The sequence below is a fragment of the Chironomus tepperi genome, unplaced genomic scaffold (genome assembly GCF_022539635.2).
Source record: "Chironomus tepperi strain 1889 unplaced genomic scaffold, CSIRO-AGI_Ctep_v1 contig_34, whole genome shotgun sequence".
Lineage (NCBI taxonomy): Eukaryota > Metazoa > Arthropoda > Insecta > Diptera > Chironomidae > Chironomus > Chironomus tepperi.
The window spans coordinates 1245814-1266387 of record NW_027226156.1 but is presented as its reverse complement, the minus strand read 5'-3'; the positions used below and the strand labels follow the sequence as shown (position 1 = coordinate 1266387).

Sequence of the window (20574 nt, the reverse complement as noted above, 5' to 3'; positions counted from 1 at the left end):
ATCACTGTTATCACTTAAGTACATATACTCGTCTGAAAATGTTGCAATTGCTACTCACAAGTAGACAACGACACAGCCAATACTTGAATAAAACCAGGAATTCCATCAAAAAATTCAACTTTTATTCAAAATTTCTACAATTTCCCATCAATCTTCTTCAAAAACAGCACCAATTTGTCTCCTGACTTCATCCTGAATCCGTGCAATCGTCAAACTTTCCTTATGTGGAATTGCATCACTTTCAACCTTTCCAGCATTAATCAGCTGCCTCATTGCTTCAGCTTCGTAGCTCAAACCAACGCTGTTGTGGAAATTGAATTCACCGAGACGATTTTGTGGAAGTGGAAACTCAATGATGGAACTGTCGATGTCAGTGACGCGTGTTGGACACCAGAATAGGTGAAGCTGTAAAAATGATTAAAATTTTGAATTTTCTATGACTTTTTTGTGTCCTGACTTACCCTCATTGTTCCTTTAGTTCCTCGAATTGTTGCAATATTTTCCAATTCCTTCAACGAGCTTGTTCGGATCTTTGCGACACCTCCATTTGGAAATGCAAGTTCAAATTGAGTTTCAACATCAACTCCGTCATCGTTGAGCTTTCCAGTTGCTTTGATTGACGTTGGCTCAGCACGGAAGGCAAACAGTGAGACTTGAATTGTGTAGACGCCAAGATCGAGGATTGTTCCACCACCAAGGTTCTTTGTGCTGTAAGAAAATTGATTTTTGAGACTTGAAATCAAATGGAACTAAGTTTATACTCACACAACTCTCTCACTAGCCTGCAAATTAAACCCAAAAGACACCTCAACTTCGACAATCTCACCAAGATCACCAGCATCAATTCGCTTCTTTAAATACTGATAAGATGGAAAGAATCTCGACCAAACAGCCTCAACACAAAGTAAGTTCTTCTCTTTGGCGTGAGCTAGAAGCTTCTTTGACTGCTTTTCGTTCAATGTCAATGGTTTTTCACATAAAATGTGCTTCCCACCATTCAGCATTAAGATTCCATTATCAAGATGATTGCTGTTGATTGTACCGATGTAGACGATGTCTGTGGATGGATTCATATCCATTTAGTAAGGTAACAATAGCAAACAATCTCTAATAAGCTGTCCACGATGGACAATCTGCGATTAGTCGACCTTATGTCTAATTATGAATCTGACAACTGTATTGCATGTTGGTTTATTAGTCGCAGACTGTCTCACTCGGAAATGAATACTGAATATACCAATTTCCTCATCATTTGACAAACTTTCATATCCTTCATTTTGGAATTTCAAACTTTTCAGCAAAGTTTTTGGCATCGGCAAGATTTCTGGCAGCAACTGCGACTATTTTGTGATTTTCGGCTGGCAGAGCTGATAAAGCAGCACAAAAGTCATTGGAAATTCTTCCAGCTGATGCGATTCCCCAGCGTAAAGGTGCCATTATGTCAAGTTCTGTATTTTGCGGGGAATTGTATAAAAATTGCAACAAATTAATTAAATATTTTTCTATACTGACTTATTGTTCCTCTAAACAATTCAAAATAAGTACTTACAATATACAGAACTAGAAAAAATAATCAAATAGCAGCGACGACTACAGCAAATAGACTAATTGAACTACTCAAGTGTCTGATTTTATATTAAATTCCGATTATTATTCTCAATATTTCAACACATTTACGGTCGCGATCACAATCAAGCATTGACAAACACAATCAAAGTCAACAGCTGACGAACAATTCACGTGAAGCCGACGATGAAAATGTAAAATTGCCGGCTTTTTACTCACACAATTGTGGATGTATAAGTAGTGAGTCTGTGATGAAAATAGCTTTTATTAGGCATTTGTCTATGTTTCCAGACTTAAACAGGTATTTTGCTGATAAAGTCTAATTTTGGATATGCTATCAAACTATATCAATTGGTTTATCTCAAAAACTAGTTGAATTATGTCCTAAATTGTGTCTGAATTGGGTCAATGATAAGGTTCTAAACAGATATAAATAGCTACCAATATCTTATAAGTTAATAAACAAATCATCATTTTATTGGCACCTCTAACAATTGAATAACAAATTCTTTGTACAATTTTGAAATGAATAAATGCATCAAATTTCATGTCTTATATCTAATAAATGCACATTTTGTTAAATATGTTCCCTTTTAGAGTCAACAAACTTATTCTTCTGTTGCTTCAATTTCAACAATAGTCACGCCTTTCTTGATATTGTCACCAACTTTTCCAGCGATTGACTTGACTTTTCCAGGAACGGCAGCTTTAAGGACGTATTCCATTTTCATTGCTGTTTGACAAAAAAAATAAGAATTTTAATCATCAATTATGGGAGCTTGTATATGAGCAAGGTAGGGGAGGTTCATCACAATGTGACCCTTCAGACCCACCCTTCCCATAAGTTACAACACAATATATTACCAATAATCACAGCCACACTCTGTCCTGGCTGAACTTCATCACCAACATTAACAAAAATTTTGTCAATTATTCCAGGCATTGGGGCATGTAAGCTGGCCTTATTACCATCACCTTCACTTGTGGATGCCAAAAATTTGGGCTGCTTAATTGAAAGTTCTGTTTTTCCTTCCTCATTGAACAATGTGACACTTTCAGGTGTAATTACGATAGAATAATTGTAAACAACTCCTTCCATGTTGACTTTCAATGAAAATCGTCCTGGTTCCTTAACTGTAGTGACTTGAACATTCTTCCATTCACCATCGTTGACTTTAACCTTATATCCTTCCTGATTCTGCATTAAAGAGACTTGTTGGTCCTTTCCATCAACCACAAAATTTACTGTTCTAATGTTACTTGAATTGACTCTAAAGTCACCATTAAGAACAAATGGATCATTTGGTGTTCCTGCTCTTAATGAATTGATAAGTGCTGCATTGTTCTCATTGATGATTAATCCAAGAGCTGCTTGAGCAAGGACCTCATTTCTCACAACCTTAGTTGGGAAAAGGGTGTCATAGTGTTGAGTAATGAATCCAGTATGGACGTCTCCTTTTTGGAAGTATTCATGCTTTGCCAAGTCAATAAGGAAATTGACGTTTGTCTCGAGGCCGGTGATCTGTTTTGGATGAAGTAGAAGATGAAATGAAATTAATGAAATGAAATTTCAGGAGCATAGAAGGAAGGTGGGGTTGTAAGGAAGAGAGACAGCATCAAAACGCCCTAAACACATGAGTTCTAAAACCCTATTGTCTTGTTGTATGGACGGTCCATAGTCTCATGGGTTCCTAAGTAGGTCTATAGACTACCCCAGAGGGATACCTCAGGCACTTAGCCCCCAAATCTAGCAATATTTGAAACCCTCAACTTACGTGATATTCCGACAGTCTTGAAATCAAATTATTCAATGCCTGACTTCTGTCTTGACCCCAAACAACCAATTTTGCAATCATTGGATCATAATGTACAGTCACATCGTCACCTTCCCTAACACCAGTTTCAACACGAACTAATTCACTTGGATTTGGTGTTGATAAATGCTTAAGTGGACCAGCACCAGGTAAGAATCCACTAGCTGGATCCTCAGCATAAATTCGAGCTTCAAAAGCATGACCTTTTCGAGTAATTTCATCTTGTGTCAATGGCAGTGGCTCACCACTAGCGACTCTTATCTGCCAATCAACTAAATCAATTCCTGTAATCATTTCCGTAATTGGATGCTCAACTTGTAAGCGTGTATTCATTTCCATAAAATGGAATGATAAGTCTTCCTTATCTAAAATAAATTCGACAGTTCCAGCACCTAAGTAATTGACAGCCTTTGCAGCACGTACGGCAGCTTCACCCAATTGTCTTCTCAATTCTTCGGATATGCCCGGTGCTGGTGCTTCCTCAATAATCTTTTGATGACGTCTTTGTACTGAACAGTCACGTTCCCATAAATAGACAGCATCACCGTACCTATCAGCAAATACTTGAACCTCAACATGCCTTGGTGATCGGACATACTTTTCCAATAACATTGTACTGTCACCAAATGCCTTTTCTGATTCCGTACGTGCACTATGAAGTTGTGGCAGAAACTCCTCTGGTGTCATTGCAATTCTCATACCTTTACCACCACCACCTCTAACTGCCTTAATCATTAATGGATATCCAATATTTTCAGCCTCTTTTACCAAAAATTCATCACTTTGATTCTCTCCATGATATCCGCCAATGCATGGAACTCCTGCATCAGTCATTATATACTTTGATGTACTTTTAATGCCCATATCTCTAATTGCACTTGCTGGTGGTCCAATAAAGATTATGTTGGACTTGTCACATAATTCAGAAAATTCAACACTTTCGGACAAGAAGCCATAACCAGGATGAATAGCTTGTGATCCAGTCATCATTGCTACATCGATGATTTTATCACCACGAAGGTATGACTTGGCTGATAGACTTGGTCCAATGTGATATGCCTCATCAGCCATTGATACATGAAGGGACTTAGCGTCAGCATCTGAAAATACAGCAACTGTACGGATGCCTAACTTTTTACATGTTTTAATAACACGAACTGCAATTTCTCCTCGATTTGCAATCAGGACCTTATTTATAGGCTTAATTTCGGGTTTTGTTTTAATTGTGAATGATCTGGTCAGGACATGATGAGGAAGCTTGGCAAGACACCTGAAAACATGTTGTAAATTTATGGAATTTTATCATAATCATTAGATTAACTTACTTTGCTCTTGATAACATTTTCAGACTTTACTGTGTGTCACCTGTTGATAAAAATTGGATTTTTGGTAATTTTGGTGCTGTAGATTGATGATTTTGGGATTTATTGATATACGTCAATTTACTGAGTCGATGTGATATTTACCTTTATGTAAAATTATGCTAAAATCGATGTCCAAAGGTTGTATAGAAATATTTTTAATAAAATGAACTGAATATGTAATCAAAAGACAAGACGTGACAGTTGAAGTCAAGTGTCAAATTAATTTGAATTTTAAAAAGCCGTTACGGTTTTGTTATTTTTATTTTTCATTATTTTTAGACTTTAGGTACAAAAATACATTACAATTACTAAAACATAGCATTTCCAGCCCGTCCAATAAATGGAACCAAAACTGGAGTCAATTTCTTATAAATTTGATATTTTTCATCCTTTACAAACTTTGCATCAGCATTTTTTTCCAAAATTGGAATTCCACTTCCAAATACCAACAATGTGGCCACAAAAGCAGGAGATATGAAGACTAAATATGATTGAGTTCCACTGTATGCTATGACAGCAATTGAAGACCACAGCAAAATTTCTCCAAAATAATTTGTATGTCTTGAATATTTCCACAGACCGGAACTGATGAATTTTCCCTTATTTTTGGATTCTGATGCAAATTTAAATTTCTGGTAATCAGCAATAGCTTCTAATAGCAGTCCACAGATGAAGAACATGCATCCAATGTAGTCAAGAGCTTTAAATTGGAAATTCACTTCCCTTTGTGTGATAATCAGTAATGGAAGTAACACGATGAATACCCAAACACCCTGCAGTGTCCATACCATCAGAAATCGATAGTTATTGATCTTAAATTCAGCAAATCTTGAGTCAATTCCTTTATTTCTTTTGATTCTTATGAATAAGAATGTTCCCAATCGTAGTGTCCATAACAGCACAAGTAAATTAAGCAATGCAATTCTCATGCTGTAGTGCTTACTGATAGATGAATTGATGATTATCGCCATAATATATGTAGCACTTCCCATTAAGTCATAATACTTTTCGGTTCTTTCATTTCCAAATAATCCACTTGCATGAATAAAGCACATCCATTGAAGTCCAATTGTCAGTAATGCGATGTAATTGAATGTCAAGCTGTTATCGATGCTGACTGCATATGCTATCGATTGTGTCGATAATATGCAGATAGCAATTCCGATTATTGGTCCAATAATAGTTTTCAACATTTTCCAAAAATGAACTAAGTGTGACTGCCTCAATGATTAAAGTCAAACTATGGAATAATCACAATTTTATTATAATTGTTTTGAATTGTTGGGCTTCGTTACATTCCATCAATACTAGTTTAAGCTATAAGATAATGATTCGGTTAATTACTACTCACGCACACTAATAACATCATTTATGCTAGCAATCATGTAAGTTAAATAGTAAAAAACTACAGTGCAAGTCATCGTTGATACATTGGACCTTATGGAATCGCTCTGTTATAATCTATCTGTGGATTCATAGATTTTGGATAGTTAATAATGTAATTTTAATGACTTATTATGGTAGGCTACTCTAAAACCCACTATCGTACCGAATGTTATTTCATCATGTGCATTTTGAGCTTTTGGAAGAAGAGACAGAACTGAGCTTAGTAAGCTAGCTTCAAGCATCATCTAAGAAAGATTAATTCCATCAGAAAATCTACCCAATGTCCCTTTTACTCATCCTTAGCCTAATTCTTATGCAAATTACCAATTAATTCTCTCAACTTCCACAAGCTTCTCATCATCCCAAACTTGGGTTTTTTTATTTAAACAATTGTTTTAAGATATTTTGTTCCTGAATTTATTATTATTGTGATCAATATCAGACTGAACATTGAATTGGTAGCAAGTGTATTTAAATGTGATTAAAATTATATTGTTTCTAGAAAGTTTAATAGCGGAATTTCAATTATAATAAGTGTTTTGTTGAAATTTTAAGCTTAATTCCATTTTCTGTGTTGATAATTGTGAATTTAGGATTATCATGCAAATTAAGGATTTAATTTTGTTTTTTGGATTGATTTGCTGTAAGTATGGAAATGTTTGGGAGTTATGTAATGTCTAAAAATGGGGTTTGAACCCTACCTGAGTATCAAAATCATGAGAGACCTTTCCTAACGCTCAAGACTAGGGATAGACTAGCAACTTGACTGACTTGATTTAATTAGCTTTGAATGATTTTGGATCATAGGAGATTCTAAAGTCAATTTGGAACCAAGAAGCTTTGACTTGATTCACTCTCATTATTCCCCTTAATCAAAGACCATCCCTAACCATCCAATTAATCCTCAAATTTCCCTTCCAGATTCCACAGCATATGAATCATCCCTCGAAGTCTACAACAAGAATGATGAATCTAATGACGAGTTTAGATATCCATGCCGTAAGTCTTTTAATTTTTTTCATCATTCCTTATTATTTTTCATCACTTAAAACACCTGCTTGACGTCACAAAAATATATACTTTACAGCCGTAAAATGGAAGCCTTATCATCTCGACGATGAACCAAATAAATATGGTATCAAGTCAGGCATCTACGACCTTGATGATCAAGCATTTATTGGACGTGGAATCATCAAGAACACAGTTACATTTGGTAGAATTAAGATTGATGGAAAGCCTGGTTTCTATACCCAAATGGGTGGTGAACAGTCATTTAATGACAATCAGGATCAAATTTGGTATTTGGTAAAGAATCCAGACTGTAAATATTTATGGGTTGATGCTGATGATGATAGTCAGAGGAAGTTTGTCATTGATATTGGAAGTGATGAGATTGGAATTAGAGTATTCATTCCTAGATACTCACATGTGCCACCGATGAAGGGTGGTTTGTTCTATTGGGATGATGCGTTGGCATCGCTTAAGATTAGAAACATTACGTACCAAACTTTGACATGCAGAAGTAGAAATCGTGAGTAAAAATTGAGAATTTTTTGGATTTTTTATGACTTTACTTCCAATTTTCAGCAATTACATCCACAAAGCAAAAGTACAACAGTCCAAATTATCCACCAACAATTCATCGTTCTGACGATTCAGGCTGCAAACACACCTGGAAGTTCTTCAATAATCCATCAGATCCAGCAAAGGACGGAATCAATGCAGGTCAATTTAGTGAAAATAATCCAGCATATGTAGGCATGACAATGGTCGGTAGATTCTGGCGTCCAAGTCGTATCCAAACCGTTTCACGTGTCGGTGCTTACTACCTTGATAATTTAGAAGAAGAATTTGCTAGAAATTACAGCTACTACTTAGTTGACAATCCTAAGTACAGATACTATTGGGTTGATGTTGTTGGAAATGAATACATCAAGAACTCTGTGGCTGTAAGTCAAGACTCGGGACCATTTAGATTCCCAATTGGAAAAGCTGTAATTAATGGAAAGACAATCATTGGATTGACTGATGGTGTTGGTGGACTTATTCATCCTGATAGAAGAGGTGATCAGCATGTAGTTGGACAGTATCAGATATTGGCATGTGATCCAGTGCCTAAGTTTAAATGTGGTAAGTTGGGATGTGAATTTTAGTTTGAATTTTCCTGATTTTTTACATTTTCCCAGCTCAAATTTGGAAGTCCTACAAACTCGACACAGCTCCATCCAAAGATGGCTTCTTAGTCGGCAACTACCGTGGCAGTATCCAGTCATTCATTGGACGTACTAAAAATACATTTGGACGAATTCAAATCACACCAAGATCCAAGGCTGGTCTCTATTACTTCAATTCAAAGAAAGGTTATGAGTCATTTGACAGATCTAGTTCCATCGAGTATCTCGTTAAGAACGAAGGCGATAACTACCAATGGGTACCATCATCATACGGTATATCCATTGAAAATGCTATCAGAAATGGTGTCTTTATGGTCGGAAAGATTCAATATGATGACAAGACTTATGTTGGTACAGTTAAGGCTGGTGAAGGTTTGGTCTTTACTGACTATAAAGGAAGAAAGCAAGTGTCTGTCAATTATGAAGTTTTGACATGCTCTTCAGCTAATGAGAGTCAAAATTGAATTAGGGATGATTAAGGTGGGGTAAAAGAGGGGTCTTTATAGGTTGTGTAGCTGTAGCTAGACAAACTGATGATTAAGGTGCTTTGAAGTGCCTAAAATTTTATATTTAAAAAAAATTATTTTGTACGAAAATTTCGATATTTTGCAATAAAAATTGACTTTTTTTGAATGAAACTTAATTTTGACTTTTTTTAAGAAACTTTTTCAAATTCTGTCCTAAAATTGACGTCCAACTGAGATTTCGTATAAAATAGTTGACTAAATTCATCTCTACAATACTTAATAGGCCTTAAACTGGTCTAAAATAACTTTACAATGCCGAAATTGTCCAAAACTTTGGATTCATGTCTGCTACCTACCTACCAGGCCTTGGAGTATATAAAGCCTTGGTGCACCAAGAGAATCAATCTCAGTTTAAGTTTAAGTTATCAATAAGATTCATCTATAGAATTATATTCCGAGAATATTATTCAAATTAATTAAAAATATTAATTTTCAAATAAATTCCTCAAAAGTCATCAATTTTAATCATCAATCAACAATGTCTCAACCACAAAAGTGCCCAGTCTGCATGGATAAGATGGTGAAATCAGTCATAACCGAATGCAAGCATCAATTCTGCGTCAAGTGTCTGTTCAAGTGGATCTTCCAATGTGTCGATGAAAGAGAATCCATTGATTGCCCGCTGTGTCGTCAAACGGTTTGGATGAACAATTTGGAATGGATCAAACCTGATGAAAATAAGGAAATTGGAGTTGAATCGAGTTAAATTTGATTTAGAATTGTAGAATATTGAATTATGCATAATAAAAAATTGGAATTTTAATTAAATTTAATGAATTGTTTGATTTGGGATGGGATTATAGCCATGGTGGGCAATCGCGTGATGGGTGCTGCAGCTCACAGGTTGACCACAACTGAACCAAAGGATGAACATAAGCATTTGAATCAAAGAGTCTATGTTGAAATTATTGAAGCAATTTCATATCACAAATCCAATAAAATCCACAATTTTCCCAACCGAAAATCTAAATTCAAACTCATACCCGGCCAAGAAACTATTAATCTACAGCCAACTTCACGTCTATTTACTTCGTCCAAACAAGAAGAATATTCCAAACAAAATAATCAAAAAATGGAATTACTGCTGCAATTTTTAATAATTATAAGCTCTAGTATAGCAATAAATGGTCATAATACATACATTAAGGATGTTAAGGATCCAAAGGAATACAATCCACTTGGAGCTCTAGTTAGGTACAGGAAATAAAGAAATTATTCAAAAATATCCAAAAATTCTCAATTTATCCTTCAATTTCCAGATGTAACATGCTTCCGTTAGACTTTCTGGACTGTGCGGAACTAAAAGACCACAAAGGGAACCGAACAGCTCAAGAAGAGTCTGGCTTGGGCTGTGTTAAGTTTGGTGGAATCTTGTGGCATGAAGTCGAACGCGGCAAGCGAGAATGCACAGTTCTAGGCGAGATTGAATGTTATGGAGCAAGAACATTTAAACGCGATGGATTTGCATGTGTCAGACCCAGTGGACATTACTTCCTGACGACATTACTGTACAGTATTTTACTTGGATTTCTCGGAATGGATCGATTTTGTTTAGGACAGACTGGAGTGGCTGTAATGAAGCTGCTGTCGATTGGTGGACTCGGACTTTGGTGGATTATTGACATATTCTTATTAGTGACAAATAATTTGACACCTGAGGATAATTGGAATCAGTATGTGTGATTCTAGTGACTTAGGTCATAAATTTGATATCTCTGGATTATTTAGACTAGTTCTGTTTACTCTGACTTGTTGAAAATGATCCGTAACTCGAGAAGTGCTGTGTATTAATTTTAATAATGAATAAAATTACGATTAGGAATTAGAAACTGATAAGTTCAGAATTTGTGACTTGATTTCCAATTTTTCAGAGCAGCTACTCAATTCCGACCTAAAAACAGTCCATATCTTCCATACGTCACCACATACCCATCACTGATCCAATATTTACAATCCCATCCATCCCATCTGTATCAATACAGCATTACTGTTTCATATTCTCACAATCTACAACCGCAAAGTCGCTTAATATCCAGAAATTAAGTTAGTGTGACGGAAAACATTCAGAATGAAGCTAATTATTTTCATTTTACTGCTTACAATTGCCGCGACTCGTGCCAAGCGATACCTTAAATGTGGTCCCGTCGATGCAAAATGTCTGCCTGCAAAAAGTGACTCGACATGTCCACAAATTCCATTTTGTCCGACTGGTTTGAAGCGGAAATTGACGGATAATGGATGCTGTTGTGTGCTGAGGGATGCTTTTAAGGGTAAAAAAGGTTCTTGTTGTTCACAATTTAGGGATTGGAAGTGGAACTGATTGAAAAATTGAGAATAATGTCCAAAAATTGATCAAAACTTTCCAAAAATGATCAAATATTGACTAAAAATTGATCAATCAGCTTCCACACGTCCATCAATTTTGCCTAATTTTCTAACATTAATCCCTAAAATTTCAAATCCATCCACAGTCATTCCGGAAACAATCGAACTCGAAAAAGTCAAAATTTCATCAAAAACCCTCAAAAATCTCCAAAATTTCTCCGATAAAATTACAAACGTGATAGATGCCGAGTCACAAGACACCGAACAGAAACATCTGTTGATCAAAAAGTACTCCAAAAACATCAGCGATGCAATGAAGTCAGCCATAAAGGAACTTGCCGCACTCGTCGATGTTGACTCGGAAATTATCTTTAAGTGCATTTTTGATGACGTCAAAATTTTTGAAAATAAAAAAATTAGTTTAATTATTGAGAATGCGAATGAGATTTATGACAAGGGAAATGAGTTGATGGAGAGAGTGTCGATGATTTTGGAGAGGAGGGAGTATTATTGAGGGGTTGTGGGGTAGGATACCTGGAAGAAGATATCAGCGGAACTAGAAAAGCGCTTGTAAATTGAGTCCAATAGTGTAATAAATTTGTAGTTAAAAAATAGTTGAGTTTTTGAATATTTTGTATTTTATTAAGGTTTTCTTTAGAAAAATTGACATAACTTCTTATAAAATTTAGCTAAACCTATTCCATGAGGTGTTTCGTCAGGCATTTGATGGTCATCAAATGAGTTCATTTTCCAATGATAGTGAGAAGTCGCAAAACATCCAATCGTCTGCTACAAAAAAATATGAACATTTATAAGAGTTAAGAGACCTAAATAAGATAAGATTGACCCCCAAACCCTCCCTCTTCTCCCTTAATAAGCCCCAATCATGCCTGCGTGACTCTGACTTGGTACCAAAATGAGTTTAATTACGGCACCGAATTTAGTTTGATATCGACTTCAATCCATAGACGTGACAGGCGTGATGCCTGTCTAGTGTCGGATTTTAGATCGAATAACCGACTTGTGCTCCTCTAAATACTCGAAGATGAAGATATACTTCAAATTTATTGAATATTCTCAACTTACACAAGTTTTCATTGAAGCTAAGCGTTTCAATGTGGTTGATTTGATCAATTTGATTACAGCTTCTTCTAGGTGACTTATTGAATGACTCAAAAGGCGGCAACTGACCATTAATATCATCATCATCTTGAAAATCATATTCATTTCCCTCAGAATTCATCAATTGATACTCAAATTTGTCATTTTTACCACAATTTTTATTGCAAATTTGATCAAATTTTGAAGACTTTTCACTTAATTTTCCAGAAGTTTCATCAAATTTCCCAGAATTTCCACCAGCACCATCCTTAACTTCATCAAATTTTCTAACAATATTAGCCTTTTCCAATCCTCTTTGATACTTTCTCTCACCAACTGACAACATGTTTGCATATTCTTGAATTTTACACTTTTCACAGACACAAAACCTGAATCTACAGTTCACTTTGTGTCCACGAATTTCAAATTTATATCCATGATTACGACAATGTCCACAAAATCTTTTGTACTTTTGATCGTTTTTAGGAACAGACATGTTGACTTATGGTTGAGATGAAGACGACTGAGTATGAGATTTAAATTAGGAATGTGCGTAGCTGAATTTAGTTTTGTTGTGTCAGCGTAATGAGTTGATGTTATGGGGACTGATGAGAGGTCATTGAATGCAGTTAGTTTGTTTATAGTTGGGATTTTATGGCTGCACCCAAAGTGTATTTGATCATCACAGAACGCGTTTTGGTTAACGTTGTGATAGGTAGCAACCCCAAATCAAGTCATGAGGATCCTTCAACTTTCCCACCTTTACATATGACTGAGCTTCTTTCTCAAGTTCCTATTAAATTCATTAGCTGTCAAGAAGCTATCAAATCAGATTCTTAAGCGGCCATTCAGATGGGGGGAGAAGGTCAGGTGATGGAGGGGGTCAGGAGGGAAAATTCCCAAGAATCATTAGTTTGTAATATAATAATGGATAGAACTCTAAAAAATAAAGGATACAAGACACTAAATTCAAAATTTATTTTAACGGTTTTTCAAAATTCAAAATTTTGCTCAATCTCTCAAATTATTTGAGCATCGTTGCTATGTTTTTGTTTACATTTTTTTTGGAACATTTGTTTTCTGTCTAAAAACTTTTTTTCTGTTGTACGTACTCGAGGTAGTCAAAGTAGTTTCATTAATAGCGCAATTTTTGGATCCATCGGATCACTGCTGAGCCATAAAATAATCTACAATAATTTAAATATTTTAGGTAATTAAAAGATAAAATCTTTCCCAAAAAAAGTATGGAAGAATCATCACAAGTTGATGACCAAAATCATCAACAAATCTCAGAAGTTTTAATTCACATCCCAATGGAGACATCCGATGATAATTTAAAGGAGGAACATCTCGTCGACGATCATAGTGAAATTCATGAGGAACTTGAGATCGTCAAACTTGAACCAAAAAGTGCTAAAAAGCGCGTCAGTTTGACAATTGAGAAGAAAATTGAGATCATTAATAGACATGAAAAAGGCGAAACTCAACGGTCGCTGGCACAAGAGTTTAACGTCGGCCGTACCACAATATGTGACATTCTCAAACGGAAGTACAAATTTTTTAAATTCATGTCCATGAATGCTGATAAAACTGAGAATCTTAAAAGACGGAGGACATTAAGGCGGACAGTCCATAAGGAATTAGAGAATAAGCTACTTGAATGGTACAATGAGATACGTGAGCGCGGAAGTTTTGTGTCGGGTCCAATGATTGCACAAAAGGCACAAGAATATCACAAGGAACTAGGCTACACCGACAACTTTAGTGCCAGTAATGGATGGCTTGATAGATTTAAGGTACGAAATGGAATTAAACTTTGTGGCTTACGTGAGGTGAGGACGGAAAGTGACGAGAATGCAGTTGGACCATTTAAATCGGAACTAGAGTCACTAGCACAATGGTACAATTTGTCACTGGAGCAGGTCTATAATGCAGACGAGACAGATTTGTTCTGGAAAATGTTGCCAAATCCTGAAAGTGACTTAAATGAAGTTAAAGCAAGTGTCAGAGCTTATCGTGAGCGAATGACTGTCTTGTGCTGTTCAAATGCAACTGGAAGTCACAAACTGCCATTGGTATGCATCGGCAGAGGTAAAAAGTCGAGGACATTTACATCACATGAGATTAAAATGATGCCAGTCAGCTATTATTCACAAGAGACTGCCTGGATGGACAATGAGATTTTCAAAAATTGGTTTCATTCACAGTTTGTACCTTCAGTGAGGGAGCACCTTAGGTCTATTGGACTTCCCGAGACGGCAATACTGTTAATTGATAGAAATCCATCACATCCAAATGATCAGCATCTTAGGTCTGAGGATAATTTCTTTTTTGTACAATATTTCCCGCCAAAAGTTAAGACACTTGTGCAGCCAATGGAACAAGGATTAATTAGGGATATGAAGTTACACTATAGGTATGAGCTGCTGATTGAACTCATCAATAAGAATCTATCCATAAATGACTTTCACAAGCAATTATCAATAAAAGATGCAATCAGACTTATTGCTGACAGTTGGAATGCAATAACACCTGAAAATGTCCAGCGATGCTTCTCGAAAATCTTTCCACTGCCTGACGGTCATCAATCTTTTGAGTCGACAGTTCCAACAGCTGAAAATTTTATGGATTTAATCAAAAAAATCCCAGAATGTGAGATGAATGGCTACTCAAGGGACAGACTTGAATATTGGCTTAATTGTGACGAAGCGGAACCGAAAAAGGATTGTAATGCATTTTTTGGACACAATCCAGACGAGTCTATAGTCACAGTCAGTAAGGATGATCAGGAAAGTGTCAAAGTTTTCGAAAGTTTTTCCGAGGAAATTCCGCAAACAATTGAGATCATTACAACAGCTGAATTGCAGCAATCGACAGCTGGTAACTTAATATCTGATGATGACATCCTGCATGATGACGAGGAAGTCGTGCTGCTGTCACAAACACATGACGAAGAAGTTCAATTTGAGCGGGAAATATCTGAAGATAATATTTTGTATGAGGAAACTGAAAATGACGTCACATGTAAGCAAGCCTTGGACGCACTTGGGACAGTCTTGAGATTTATGAAGAATGATTCGGAAAGTCGGTATCGGGATGTTGTGTTCCTTAGTGAATTGAAGAAGAAGCTTAGGAATAGATTACATGAGGTTGAGGGGAAGTAGGGACTAGCTGTTGGGAAACTGAAAATCAAATAAAAATGTTGAAACTTTTTTTTAGGAAAATTATTGTTTTTATGTCATTTTTCAGGTAGATCTACAAGTCATCTGGATTGATCAACCCTTTGTACCCAAATGTCTCGTCAAATTTCTCGTAGGCTGTATGATTGATGTACCCAAATATCCATTTTTGAGTTGAATCACCGTTGCATTCTTGTAGATTGATTGATGAATTCTGTAGGTCTAATGTGATGCAGTCTGTGGCTTCTGGTCGATCGTCGTCAGCTATTCTAAGAAGCTCTAGAGTATTCTGGAATTAGAAATTAGTTTGAAATTATGCTCAATTTTAACTAGGCACTCAGTTCGAACCACGCTCAACTCCTACAACGCTCATCTCGAATGACGCTCGACTTGAATGACGCTCAGTTTGAGCCATTCTCAACTCGATTGACGCTCAGCTCGAGCCACGCTCAGTTCGAGCCACGCTCAGTTCGAGCCACGCTCAATTTAAATGAAGTTATAATTTTACTCACCTTCCTATATATCCACACCTGATTCCCACTCTGAATTTCATTACACTCATACATATTCAAGTTGTAAGCATCCAAGCAGTAACTATGTTGATCAACTTGCAGCCGTAAATCCTTGAAAAGCGTATATCTGAAATTTTGATTGTCTCCAGGTTCCTTAAGGTCATTATTGCACTCATATGTTCCGATTCTTTCATCAAACAGCTTTCCAAGATTGTCAAGGCACAGTCGAGGATTGGCTACACTTTGGATGGCACCGCTTGCAAACACTTGATCATAACTTGTTGGTGGATATGCTATAACCATGTCAGGTGCAATGTTCTTGAGGAACCAACGATAAGATTTGCAGCCAAGTCGTTCACGAATTTGTTTGGGCTTTGTCAAGTCACCAGGATCGAGGTTATTGAACCGATTTGGTTCACGTTGGTATAGCAAAGTCTTAAACTCATCAAGCCACACTTCCGCTAATCTTTTAAAATTTCTAGCCACAAAATCTTCTTGGGTCTTTCTTGACGGATTTATGTCCCGAAATGAGTGTGAAATTCTTGAACATGGAACTGTAAATAGACCATCTCGGCACATCCACAGCTTAAAACTTAATTCGTAATTTTCACCATTCCAAATTTTCATTTCCTCGTCATATCCGCCAAGTTCCTCGATGAAAAATTTTCTGTCAATTGCAAATCCACAGCCAATCATGATTGGTGTTGGAAACGGCCTTAGTGGATTCTCAAGATCTTCTTTTAATTTTGGAAGTTCATAGTAGTTCAAGTGCCAATCAATGACTCCTCTGAAGCCTTGATCCTTACCCTGTCCTGGATAATGTTCAAATGTTCGACAGTCGAAATAGTCAGGAATTGGCATTGTGGCTATTTTTCTGTTTTCTGCGATCGGTTGAAGTAATGGTGGAAGCCAGTTGTTCTGAACTTCCACGTGGGAGTCGAAGAAGACAAGAACTTCTCCTGTTGCTGCTCTGGCTCCTTCCATTCTTGCTACGATTAGGCCACTGCGAGTTGGTAGCTTTTTGATTTTGATCTGAAGGGAAAAAGGAAGTAGTTTTTATATTGAACTATGAACGGTCACACTCAAGCTCAGCTTTGACTACGCTCAGCTGGAGTTACGCTCAGCTTGAACCACGTTCAGCAACAATCACGCTCAGCTTGAACTTAACTCAGCTTTTGTCAAGCTCAGCTTAAATTATGCTCAGCCACAGTCACGCTCAGCTGTAGCCATGCTCAGCCTCAGCCACGCTCAGCTTCAAAACCTCAAACTCACCAAATTTTTTGGAAATGTCTCATCCAAATAATCTCTTAAATTATCACCAAGTTCTTCCTCAGTACTGTCATCATTCACCAATATAATCTCATGTAGCAGTTCCTTTGGTGTTCTATTATAAACACTATGTACCGTCCTCAACAAAACACTCAGCACTTCATTATAAAAAATTATTATGACCGATGTCTTTGGCAGATTACTAAAATATCTTTTATTTAGACACTCAGGATGAACAAATTTTGGAATGGTTCGATTCACGGATATTTTATCAGACACAAGAACACTGAAACCAGTTCTTTCGATTGACTCTTGATTTAATCTTATTTCCTCGGGATCTGTCAATGTGACAGCTTCACCACGTTCACCCGGACCAAATCTCGTCTCTTCATATGCCAAGAATCTATAATCATTCCAGTCACGATAAACTTCGACACTTGACTGCTTTGAATTGGTAAAATGATTAAACGGACGATTGGCAATGCCATAAACTATTATGTAAATTAGATAAATGACGGAGAGGAACAAAAATAAAATTAAAAAGCGACGATTTATTTTGATTTGCATCTTTATGTGACTAGATGAGTATGGACACTGACTTTTGAGATCAACAATAGACTCAAGATTGTGAATATTTGGAGATGTTGAGAGAAAAAGAGAGGAAATGAGACAGCTGATTCTAGCATGGATGGTGAAATATTGACGACCTTGACTCTTTTTGGTGGTGAAATAGACAAAAACAGTTGCTGGAATGTCACAGGTGAGGATCATGTTTGATGTTTTAGACCATTTTTGATATGAATTTATTCATGATTTAAATTTCTAAAGACATAAGGTTGACTAATCGCAATCTGCTGCACCTAGAATATTCATGATCCACTTGATATTCACGTGAACAAAAAAACAGCAATAACTGAAACGTGTGCAGAGTTTACACTAAAAAATCACTATTTTTCTGATTTATTGATAATTTTTATTGCATAATTAGAGCTTTTCAAATGATTAAGCTTATTTTTAGCAATTAATTAAGCTATAATTTACTAATGAATTCATTCAACTTTCCTGATTTTCCGGCATCGATAACTCATAACTCTATAACTATGACTATGCAGAGCTTGAAATTGATTTGAGCTTATTATAGTTGATTTCCAGAGGGTCTCGTCGACTTCAATCCTAAGAGACATTAAGTATATTCCCATGGTGCCGAGATTCTCATTGTATATTCAGGAAATGTAGCTAAATCAACAATAAAATACTCCAAACATCTTCAATTACTTTACCAGCTTTAGACGACATCTGAGGGAGGCCATGGATCACAGTTGATCTGTACGGGCAGCAAAGAAAGGAAGTAAGTGACTTCAATTGAATCTTTGTAAGTTTAAAATAGTTTAGACCACTTGGTACGTGTGTTTTCAGCATTAATAGAGCTTCCCTAAGTTTCAATAGAGTCTCAGTCGACTTCCAAAGCAGCTAGTCATCCTTAATAAAGTTTAATAGACTTTGAGAGAAGCCAATCGACTTGCAGAGAGTCTATTCATCCTTAATAGAGTCCAAATGACTTCAAAAGCTGCTAATGGCTTCCAGAGAGTTTAGTTGGCTTAATAAGTGTCAATCCAACTATATTAGAGTCAATTCAACTAAAATAGAGTATATACTACCTTAATATAGTCGATTCAACTTCATAAGAGTCAACTTTGAGCTCTGCTTCATTCGTAATGGATAACAAAACAATCAAATTTGCCAAAACAAATAATCTAATTGCAAAAAAACTTTCCAATCATTCATAAATTCTCGTAAATATTTACGAACTTTAGGTGTTTTGAACTTTCACGTTTTATGACGACAATTAAGGTCTTAAACATTTTTATTGACTACACGATGCAACATGCGATTGACATCTATACCATATTTTTTTTTGGCGTAATTAGCGAATAATAACTGAATAAAAGGTAATGAAATTGCCACTTTAGCTTCAAAACAAAAAGTGTACGTTCAAGCCTCAACATCAGTTTATCAACTAAAATGGTTTCTAAAGGATTGCTCGTTATTTTATGCTGCATAATAGCTATTGCAGCTAAGAGAACTTACATTCTTGTTGATGAAGGTAAGTAAGGTTTTGTGATGTTCTACATTGTAGGGTGGACAGTGATTTAAAGCTTAAAAATGGACTAGGAAGCGTCAGAAGCTACAAAATACAAATGCATGGCACTCAGCTTAGGGGTGTAGGGTGTAGACAGAGGGAGAGAGGGGCGTGGGATGCTGGGTTTATGGATTAGCACCAAAAACCCTAGAAAATTGACTTTTTTTAATCAAAAATGGGGAAGAGGGAGGAGGATGACCCCCACTACCTCCTAACTCACCATGTACCCAACTAACACACATCTCCTTACAGAAATTAAAGATTGCGAAGGTAATGCCGAGAAGGAAAATTTATTCGACTATTCAAATCTTCAAATCATCCCTGAAAATGACACGCACACATTTGTTAACGGAACTGTCAAGTTTCTGAGAACAATGTCTGATAGTTGGCATTTACATCTACATACTGAACATTATGAACGTGGAAAATTTTTACCACAAGCTTATGTCCAGGATATTAAAGACTATTGTAAGGAAATTCATAATCCAACTCAACCATGGTATTATGCAACAAAGGATCTTAAAGGATGTCCAATTCCTAAGGATGTGAGTAGAAATTATTCATAATTTGAAATTGGATGTACTATTTAATTTATTGCAGCATATCTATGTACTCAACATGATTCCAATTGAATTTCCCGCACCAACAATGGCATTGATTCCAAGACATTATGAGGGACGTTGGCGGTTGATCATTGATGGCATTTTTAATTCTGACGGTATAGAAAGGCATGAATGTAAAATGGGCTTTGGTGATGTTTATATTGAAAATTAGAAAAAATTGTATAGAATATTAAGAATATTTTTAAAAATGAAATAAATTAATAAAATTGAAAGAATAAATAATTTAAATTGAAATTTTTTAACGGTCGAAAAAAATTTGAATTTTTCTTCAGCAAACAAAGCTTTGAAAAGCTCATTTGGTTTGACTACTTTTATTTATTGAAACTGAAACTTAATCTGAAACTGAAATTTAAAAAATAAAAAGTCAAAAAAGTTATATTTTTTATTATTTTTTATTTTATGAATAATTTTATGTCAAATTTTTTGTACAAAAATATGTTCAATAAAAAGACATTTTTATGATAAATTTACAGAGATTTCTTTTTTTTTCTTAAATTTCCGATATTAAAATGTGGAAAAATTGCTATTTTTATTTTTTGTGATCTGTCAATTTTCTAATGAATTTTAGGTTTTGTAAAAATTGAATTTTTTAAT

The 20574-nt window shown here is 35.8% G+C and overlaps 7 protein-coding genes and 1 long non-coding RNA gene across 10 annotated transcripts; 4 read left to right on the top strand and 4 right to left on the bottom strand.

Moving 5' to 3' along the window:
* Window positions 1-100: 100 nt before the first annotated feature.
* Window positions 101-1698, bottom strand: LOC139095521 (trans-1,2-dihydrobenzene-1,2-diol dehydrogenase-like). Its single transcript, XM_070646904.1, is given in 6 exon segments — window positions 101-405; window positions 462-708; window positions 766-1057; window positions 1238-1275; window positions 1277-1448; window positions 1550-1698. Coding segments are annotated over 5 exon segments (996 nt in total). The 5' UTR covers window positions 1438-1448; window positions 1550-1698; the 3' UTR covers window positions 101-147.
* Window positions 1699-2014: 316 nt separating this feature from the next.
* Window positions 2015-4956, bottom strand: Mccc1 (Methylcrotonoyl-CoA carboxylase 1). 2 transcript variants are annotated; one of them, XM_070646882.1, is made up of 5 exons: window positions 4847-4956; window positions 4706-4745; window positions 3342-4650; window positions 2431-3088; window positions 2015-2299 (listed from the first exon to the last, which is right to left on the bottom strand). In XM_070646882.1, exons 2-5 carry the CDS (start codon window positions 4720-4722, stop codon window positions 2175-2177), a joined length of 2109 nt encoding a protein of 702 aa, XP_070502983.1. In that variant the 5' UTR covers window positions 4723-4745; window positions 4847-4956; the 3' UTR covers window positions 2015-2174. The 2 variants fall into 2 exon arrangements, with proteins under 2 accessions (XP_070502983.1, XP_070502992.1); XM_070646891.1 differs by having other exon boundaries at window positions 4706-4781; window positions 4847-4914.
* A 96-nt stretch (window positions 4957-5052) lies between these two features.
* LOC139097925 (uncharacterized) lies at window positions 5053-5937 on the bottom strand. Its single transcript, XM_070649939.1, has one exon. It carries the CDS (start codon window positions 5935-5937, stop codon window positions 5053-5055), a length of 885 nt encoding a protein of 294 aa, XP_070506040.1.
* Window positions 5938-6569: 632 nt separating this feature from the next.
* LOC139096220 (uncharacterized) lies at window positions 6570-8947 on the top strand. Its single transcript, XM_070647918.1, has 5 exons — window positions 6570-6773; window positions 7052-7129; window positions 7218-7661; window positions 7718-8260; window positions 8317-8947. Exons 1-5 carry the CDS (start codon window positions 6731-6733, stop codon window positions 8766-8768), a joined length of 1560 nt encoding a protein of 519 aa, XP_070504019.1. The 5' UTR covers window positions 6570-6730; the 3' UTR covers window positions 8769-8947.
* Window positions 8948-9903: 956 nt separating this feature from the next.
* Window positions 9904-10514, top strand: amrt (TM2 domain-containing protein 2 amaretto). The gene is made up of 2 exons (XM_070649925.1): window positions 9904-10025; window positions 10091-10514. Exons 1-2 carry the CDS (start codon window positions 9904-9906, stop codon window positions 10512-10514), a joined length of 546 nt encoding a protein of 181 aa, XP_070506026.1.
* A 320-nt stretch (window positions 10515-10834) lies between these two features.
* Window positions 10835-11770, top strand: LOC139096425 (uncharacterized). The gene is made up of 2 exons (XR_011544973.1): window positions 10835-11110; window positions 11303-11770. It is a non-coding gene; the product is annotated as an uncharacterized lncRNA (long non-coding RNA).
* A 1513-nt stretch (window positions 11771-13283) lies between these two features.
* LOC139096025 (jerky protein homolog-like) lies at window positions 13284-15482 on the top strand. Of its 2 annotated transcripts, none has more exons than XM_070647636.1 (2): window positions 13284-13374; window positions 13468-15482. In XM_070647636.1, the coding sequence occupies exon 2, from the start codon at window positions 13502-13504 to the stop codon at window positions 15419-15421; it is 1920 nt and encodes a 639-aa protein (XP_070503737.1). In that variant the 5' UTR covers window positions 13284-13374; window positions 13468-13501; the 3' UTR covers window positions 15422-15482. The 2 variants fall into 2 exon arrangements, with proteins under 2 accessions (XP_070503737.1, XP_070503745.1); XM_070647644.1 differs by having other exon boundaries at window positions 13343-13361.
* On the bottom strand, window positions 15467-17799 carry LOC139096035 (N-acetylgalactosaminyltransferase 4-like). Its single transcript, XM_070647658.1, has 3 exons — window positions 17221-17799; window positions 15949-16980; window positions 15467-15725 (listed from the first exon to the last, which is right to left on the bottom strand). The coding sequence occupies exons 1-3, from the start codon at window positions 17782-17784 to the stop codon at window positions 15513-15515; spliced, it is 1809 nt and encodes a 602-aa protein (XP_070503759.1). The 5' UTR covers window positions 17785-17799; the 3' UTR covers window positions 15467-15512.
* Between the last annotated feature and the right edge of the window lie 2775 nt (window positions 17800-20574).

Coding starts and splice junctions, on each gene's coding strand:
- Mccc1 (XM_070646882.1), bottom strand. Junction 3,089..3,341: donor CAAGACTGTCGGAATATCAC/GTAAGTTGAGGG, acceptor CATCCAAAACAG/ATCACCGGCCTCGAGACAAA. Junction 2,300..2,430: donor GAGTGTGGCTGTGATTATTG/GTAATATATTGT, acceptor TTTGTCAAACAG/CAATGAAAATGGAATACGTC.
- LOC139096035 (XM_070647658.1), bottom strand. CDS start 17,784: ATGCAAATCAAAATAAATCGTCGCTTTTTAATTTTATTTTTGTTCCTC. Junction 16,981..17,220: donor AGACATTTCCAAAAAATTTG/GTGAGTTTGAGG, acceptor TTTTCCCTTCAG/ATCAAAATCAAAAAGCTACC. Junction 15,726..15,948: donor AGGTGTGGATATATAGGAAG/GTGAGTAAAATT, acceptor TTCTAATTCCAG/AATACTCTAGAGCTTCTTAG.
- LOC139096025 (XM_070647636.1), top strand. CDS start 13,502: ATGGAAGAATCATCACAAGTTGATGACCAAAATCATCAACAAATCTCA.
- LOC139096220 (XM_070647918.1), top strand. CDS start 6,731: ATGCAAATTAAGGATTTAATTTTGTTTTTTGGATTGATTTGCT. Junction 7,662..7,717: donor GACATGCAGAAGTAGAAATC/GTGAGTAAAAAT, acceptor TCCAATTTTCAG/CAATTACATCCACAAAGCAA. Junction 8,261..8,316: donor AGTGCCTAAGTTTAAATGTG/GTAAGTTGGGAT, acceptor ACATTTTCCCAG/CTCAAATTTGGAAGTCCTAC.
- amrt (XM_070649925.1), top strand. CDS start 9,904: ATGGAATTACTGCTGCAATTTTTAATAATTATAAGCTCTAGTATAGCA. Junction 10,026..10,090: donor CCACTTGGAGCTCTAGTTAG/GTACAGGAAATA, acceptor TTCAATTTCCAG/ATGTAACATGCTTCCGTTAG.
- LOC139097925 (XM_070649939.1), bottom strand. CDS start 5,937: ATGTTGAAAACTATTATTGGACCAATAATCGGAATTGCTATCTGCATA.